Source organism: Clinocottus analis, unplaced genomic scaffold (genome assembly GCF_023055335.1).
Source record: "Clinocottus analis isolate CAN_PGR_092001 unplaced genomic scaffold, fCliAna1.0.p SCAF_103, whole genome shotgun sequence".
NCBI lineage: Eukaryota > Metazoa > Chordata > Actinopteri > Perciformes > Cottidae > Clinocottus > Clinocottus analis.
The window spans coordinates 45,001-52,500 of record NW_027175825.1 but is presented as its reverse complement, the minus strand read 5'-3'; the positions used below and the strand labels follow the sequence as shown (position 1 = coordinate 52,500).

The 7,500-nt window shown below is 42.8% G+C and overlaps 1 protein-coding gene across 1 annotated transcript; it reads left to right on the top strand.

The window, feature by feature from the left end:
- The first annotated feature begins 3,402 nt into the window (after positions 1–3,402).
- Positions 3,403–5,538, top strand: LOC137799934 (homeobox protein Hox-B8a-like). Its single transcript, XM_068596835.1, has 2 exons — positions 3,403–3,452; positions 4,254–5,538. Exons 1-2 carry the CDS (start codon positions 3,443–3,445, stop codon positions 4,670–4,672), a joined length of 429 nt encoding a protein of 142 aa, XP_068452936.1. The 5' UTR covers positions 3,403–3,442; the 3' UTR covers positions 4,673–5,538.
- Positions 5,539–7,500: the final 1,962 nt, after the last annotated feature.

Below are 7,500 nucleotides of genomic sequence, written 5' to 3'. Positions count from 1 at the left end.
TCTCTCTCTCTTGCGCGGTGCCGCTCCCCACATGTGCGCGTAACGGCCTTTCTCCTCGCCCTTGCGGTTCAGACGCGCGGAGTGTTTTGGGTTCTGGGGGGTCTTGAAACGACTTTCTTAAGGGGTTCGGCCCTTTTCCTCTCGACCAACGATGACAGTGATTAGTCTCGTGAGTCATAGTTACAGAACACTTGCGCTTAACGGCGTGCCGGTCCAGGCAGCGCCGAGCATCCAGAGAGGGTTGAGAGGAGAGGGGGGGGGGGGGGATCCAAAACAGGAAACCCGGCGCGTCAAGTCCGAGAATGCTGCAACGCGCACAGTGACTCGGTTCTTAAGATTGGGGGTGATGGTGGTGGGAAGGACGGGGGGGGGGGGGTCACGGGCCTCTCGCGGAAATCCCCTTTTAACGAGCGGGTTTGCGTTCCATAATTTGTTCCATAAAGAGGGATCTGGCCTCCTCCACACCTTTTCTCGCTGCATAAGAGGGAGGCCTCCCTCAGCGGACAGGATCTCGCGATCCCAAAAACGAGCCTCCTACTCCCACACACACGATCTTTATGATTGTGACTGCGACTTAAACACAAAGTAAAACAGACAACATATAAAACGGGATTAGGCGGCAGAGTGAGTGTGTCCTTTGCCTCGGCGTCTCTTCAGTCGAGTGGAAACCTCGTTTCTTCTTCCTCCAAAATGTCAACTGCCAACCGCCGCGCGTTTGTTTAGGGCTCATCTAATTGGCTCCGTAAAAGGTTTCATATATAACAGGTCTTAAAAACGTTGCGACGCTTGTAACATTTTCCCAGACCGTCAGAGAGCAAATAAATTATACAGATTGTTGGATTTATCCCTCACACAGAAGCTGCATGAGTTTGGAGAGACGCCTATATCGTCGTGCGCAGCGTGAACCAACCGGGGGCCTCAAATTCACCGCGTGCACGTTGGATTTCTTTGAAGAAAAAAAGAAAAAAAACAATCTCCGCATCGAGGCGTCCGCGCTGTCATCTCATCCAGGAAAAGTGTTTCACGTTCCCTTTCATTCATGGCTGGTGACAGCGGCGAATGTGGCGCCGGCTTCCCTTTTTAGTCCCCACAGCACGAAATCACGGCGCCAGCCGCGTGACAGATAACACATACAAGACATTCACATCACTTACGAGTCCTGCATCTCCATAAAGACTCCCTTGTCTGCTTCCCGCGGCTGCTTTACCATAATGTGCCCACAGAATGCGCAATGTGGGTGCGCGAGAGTCACAGCACGTATTCTTTATTTCTCTAAAGCATCCTGTTAACTTTGTTGTATATAAATATATATAGCATATGCGTTATATAAATATAAATACAATGGATGTATGTTTTACTCTCCTTCATGCTCCGTATGCAAGTCTTTACCTTCTTCCTTAATTTAACCCAGGACCTTCTCTGTCCTAGAATGAGTGTGTGAGTGAGTGTGTGTGTGTGCTTGCGTGTGTTTTCTTACTTAGTTTACAGGAAATATTTTAATTATGAACACTAATATGATCATGCAACATCTGAATTTCTCTTTAGATCAGTTATTGTGAATTGGCAGACGTTTATCTTTTTATAATTTGTAATGATATGTTTTACTTTGGATCTTTATGATTATAGTGGCATTATATATATATATATATATATATAAATATATATATATATATATATATATACATACATATATATATATATATATATATATATACATATATATAAATATATATATATATATATATATATATATATATATATATATATATATATATATATATATACACACACACACACACACACACACACACACACACACACACACACACACACACACACACACACACACACACACATTTGTTTAAAATGATGTATATATTAATTTGGATTATCGTGAAATAACTTACTACACTTATGTCTTAGACATATACAACATATTTCTAAAAATAAACATTATTGAAAGAAAGTCATTTCTATTTCTCAATGGCAAGATGGAAAATGTTGCTATTTTAATTATTTATAATCATCAGCCAGTTTTATGGAAAAAGGAAACATATTTTCAAAAATAAAAAAGGTTGCAAGCCTCCTGTCTGTCCTCCTTTGGTTCATAAAATGCCGGAGATAATATTTAACAGCGTATTAATTGAAACATTGTGCACTTTTTTCTCCCACGCTTGTCCGCGTTGTGAGCAGAAAGCACATTGTCTGAACCTTTGTGCGTTCATTAAGTATTTATGGCTTTTATATTGCGTCTGCGCGCCGGCTCCTCTGCCTGCGCGGATGCTTTTCTTTTTCTTTTTTTACTTGTGCAGAAAACAGAGATGAAAAGCAGATTAATATTGGTTCATGTCTTCATCTTCACTCTGCAGTGTTTTGCACTTCTAATTAAAAGTCTTACTTATTTAAAAGCTGCGCTCTCTCTGTCCAGAGCTCCTCGGTGCGGCCTCATTGTTCCCTTTCAAAAAGTGTTCATGATGTATTTACAGCATGAAATATTCATGCGCACCTCTGTAAGTGCTCGGTATGTGTCTCCGTTATCTGAAAGGGTTTTCTAATGTTATAAACTGCAATTAACTGATGGCGTGTTGCTGTGGAGCTCCTGATGGATTGGACCCTGAGAGTTTGTTATCCTGTTATTTCATGTTTAAGACGTGCGTGTTAGCGTGCGCGTGTGTGTTCTGAACAATAAAGTCAGATGAGGATCACACGATTTTACAAACCACATATTGTAAATCTCTTTTTCACAAGTTATTACGACGTTTTTACATTGTAATAACAAGAAAAAACACAATTTTATTTAAAGCAACGTCTTGGACACAATTTTTCAAAAATATAAAAGTTATATAATATCTCTGCGTTTTGGACTTTTGATGACGACGTCACTGTTAGGGACATTCATTCGTATTTGTTTTGTACATTATTAAACGTAAAAATAATCACCAGATTGGCATATTTAATCAAAAGCAGTAATAATGCAGTGAATATTATTGATCTTGACTCGACATGTTTTTGCTTACATGGATGTTTAAACAGTGATTCTTGTTGGAAATAAGGGATTTTATGTAGACATGTGTTTGTTTGGTTTTCAGCCAACACAGTGGTGCAATGAGTCATGAAACCTGGAAATGAGTTCGCACTTCCGGTCTCAAAGTCATTGCGATTTTGGTTAAATGTCTAAAATAACGTCAGTGGTTAAAATAAGCTTAAATTATGTCATTGTTTTGTTCCATACAAGTCAGTAAACACATATTTTGCTAACCCGTGTCTCAATGAGACAACAACATGTCTCCGACTCCTCCATCTTTACTTCTGTCGTTTCCTTCAAGCTTCAAAAGTCATAAAAGTAGTGTTCTTTTGGAGATCATCTTGCTCAACAAAAAAAAAGGTTTTTTTTGCAGTAAAATGGAATCTAATGGGAATAATCTCATGAGGAACCAGTGCGATGCTCACAGGTTGGTTTCTCTGCAGCACCTGAGTATTTTAAATCATGGAGCAAATGATATGTTTGTTTGTTTGTTTGTTTGTTTGTTTGTTCTTCATGAGTCCTGTCGGACCGAGTTCTAAAACCAAAGAACATTTTTTGCCTCTCCGTTTTCCTCTTCAGGATGTCAGTTGGTCTTCTTAACGGTTTTATTTTTGGTTTCAATACCTGAAATATTATCTTACCGTTTTGTTTTACGACATAAAATACATCAGTAAATGCGTCGCTGGTAAAAAAAAATAAAAAATAGAAGCATTTATGTGTCTTACAAAGGTGGTTGCTAACATGTGGCTCATGTCTCACCTCCGTGGGGATCTGAAGTCATGTGATCATGTTGTAGGTCCTAAATGCCTTTCATTAGCCTTTTACTTCTGATAATTGTATTCATGCTTAAAACAAATATTTGTGAAAATTGTATAGCCAACTGTTATGTATCCCATTGACTTTCTGTAGGATAAACCAGCGATGCTAACTTCCGGCATAGGGCAACGGTGTTAGATTAACATTAACATGAATTATAATACGGGTGGATCAAATCAAGCATTCTGATTGGTTGAGAGTGAGTCACGGGGTGTAGTTTATTAAGCTATAAAGTACTGTACAGTTCAGTTCAAGTGTGTGTCTAACAACACCCTTAAACAGTACATTATTGACGATACAGTACTGCCTCTCGTCCCTTATTTCTTAATTCATGTTGCCCCCCCCCCCTCCTCCTCCTCCTCCTCCTCCTCCTCCTCATCCTCCTCCTCTCCCCCTCCCTTCCTCCGTGCAGCAGCGGGCAGGCGGCGCGGCCGGCAGACCTACAGCCGCTACCAGACCCTGGAGCTGGAGAAGGAGTTCCTGTTCAACCCCTACCTGACCCGGAAGCGCCGCATCGAGGTGTCGCACGCGCTGGCGCTGACGGAGCGGCAGGTGAAGATCTGGTTCCAGAACCGGCGGATGAAGTGGAAGAAGGAGAACAACAAGGACAAGTTCCCCAGCAGCAAGAGCGAGCAGGAGGCGGTGGAGAGGGAGCGGAGGGAGAAGGAGCTGCGGGACGGCGGCGGGAGCGAAGGCGGCGAAGGCGGCGCTGACGGAGGAGGAGGAGGCGGAGGAGGAGGAAGCGCGGTGGCGGTGGCAGTGGCGGGAACCGCGGGGTCACAGGCCTCCGTGAACGAGGACTGCTGCGAGAAAACCCACAAGCAAATGTAGGGAGGAAAGCGGTGGCATTTGGATGAGGTGGGTCGAGATGGAGGGCAAACGTGTCCGGACACGTTGGGGTGAGGTTTGGGTGAGGCCACTGGACTGCTCCGCTGTCTCCACAATTCAATTGACGGACAAGGAACTTGAGTCTCCAAAATGGCGACCGACGAGCCTGGACGGACTGAAAGGGGCCTCGCGCCTCTGTCTCTTGCTGACTGTAGAAACCGCGGGAAAAAAAACGAAGCAAGAAAGTGAACTTAAAAAACAAAAGAACACACATACACACTTAGACACACACACACACACACACACACACACACACACACGCACGCACGCACGCACGCACGCACACACATGGTGGGCGGTGGATCCATCCGAGTCAAACCAACATAGTCTACTCTAGTGTTTAAAACAAACAAAAAAAAGAATAGCTTCCTTTCTTTGTGGAACAATTATTGTGGAAACATTTCTATATTGTTAGAAGTTTATCATTAACAATTTTATCTTTGGCAGCTGTATAGTTTTTAAGTTAAAAAATGATGATGGTGCACTTTTTACTGTACTTCTCACTTCTATGTTGTTGTTGTTGTTCTGGCAATGATTGATTGATGATGATGATGATGATGATGATGATGATGACGTTGCAATTAATGAAATTTCCAACAACATGAAACTGCCTATTTATGCCGTTTTAGTAGGTCGGGTCTCTTTTTTACACTCTAATTGTTGTTTTAGTTCGTTTTTTGATCGATGGTGTTTTGTTTTATGTTGTCTTCCCTTTTTTTCCTCTTTTTTTGGGGTAAAAAGCATGCGCACAGTGCAGATAAAAAAGAGAGAAAGAGAGAGCGAGAGAGAGAACATTCATAAAAATAAAAAACGAGTAAAATGTAATAAAACGTGTTGCATTCTGCGTTTAATGTGAAGCAGTTTTGAGTGACTTCCTGACTATAACCTGTTTCACTCAAATGTTACAGAAGAAGAAAGAAGGCAGCTGTCATCCACATTTTTCACCTTCTGCGCCCTTCGTTTCCTCCCTCGCCTCCTTCCTCATTCCCTTCCTCCCTCTCTCGCCTCATTGTCAACACCCAGACTGATAAAACCGTTCAGTTCACGAGGCCAAACATTTAAGCCCTGAATCGGAAATCTCCCCTTAAAACAACACACACACACACACACACACACACACACACACACACACACACACACACACACACACACACACACACACACACACACACACACACACACACACATACACACTTCCTATCCAAACACAACTTTATTTATGGCCCGGTCGTCCACCGCCACTTACATTATTACAGCCCTCTACATTCACTATTACTCTGCCTTCCATCATCATCACGATGACGACTGGAGGTCGGATTGTTTTCATCTGGACATCAAACACCACCCAGCGTGCGTATTTACGCACGCGAATCTGTCTCCATGTGCTGGAATTCGACGGCTTACGGCTTAAGCAGACGTCATGGGGGCATTATGGGGGACTCCCCACACCAAACATTTGTCTCATCGTGTTTCTATGCAGGCATCAATTTGGGGAACGTGGGAAGCTACAGGAAGTCAAACCCATCAGAGGGCGTGTCTCCATCCAAAAGCAGCATTGGGGCGCACAATGATGGACTCGGCTTGAGAGAGAGAAACCCACCAGAGATGCCTGGCTTAATAATAATAATAATATTACATTAGTTCCAGCTCGGAAAGGCAACAAGATGGAAAACTGGCCTGATAGAAACTTGCCCTTGAATAATAATCATGTTTTTTGTTTATGCACTTTTCATAAACAAGTAACAACGTGCTTTGAAAATGAGTAAATAAAAGAAGGACGGAACTAAATAAATATTAATATTTGGTGCTCTTCAAAGTTGACAAAGCTTATCTTGTTCTTGTGGAATGCTGCCAGCCCGTTGATGCCGATGTACACTATGAGAACCTGTTCATGGGAAAGAAAATAAAAACAGAGACTCCTTTCTTCCACTCGTATCGGCTCTGTGGGCACATCTCCGAATATAGCCGAGCGGACATGTGATGTTACGCGCAGACTGTAGTCCAACGTCCTGTTCCAACAACATGCCCACAGGCCTTTGACCTGCCAGGTATGACTTTATGGCACCGAGGGGCCGAAACGTTTTGCGCTTATACGTGTTGGTGGTTTCCTGTGATTATATATATATATATATATATATATATATATATATATATATATATATATATATATATATATATATATATATATATATATATATATAGGGCATACACGAGCAGCAGAGCAGTAAAGGTTTTTTTGGGGGAGTTTTAGCAATGCGCGTGCACATTTGGGAAATGCCCCACAGTATTCGTGTAGCATTTGTGTCTTAAATCTCTTTATAATCCTTTCGCCGCTCCACATCTTTCCTTAGAAAAAGAAAAAAGAAAACTGGAAGTTTCCGCGCGCATGCCTTTGCCTGTTAAACATTACACTCAGAGCAGAGATTGCGTCCTTCTGAAACAGCCTCGCCGGGGAAATGTCAACGTCACAGCCCGTCAGGCGGTCAGGCGCACCTGTGCGGCCAGGTGAGTTCTCTCCTCCGCCTGTGGGCAGGACCAGGTGCCAAATCAGAGCCAAAGTCAAAGGAAAGCGGTGGCTTATCCTGAAAGACCAACAGCTACTTTGTGTTTCCTCTTGTTCTTCTGTAGCCGCAGGGCCTCATAACGCGCTCAGCGACATTCACGCTTTGTTTGTCGAGCTTACAGCTTTCATACTCACTAGTGATGAATATTAACCCCTAAGTCTTTATGTTTGAATTGGATTGGCAGCTGCAATCTCTCGCTGTGAGAGT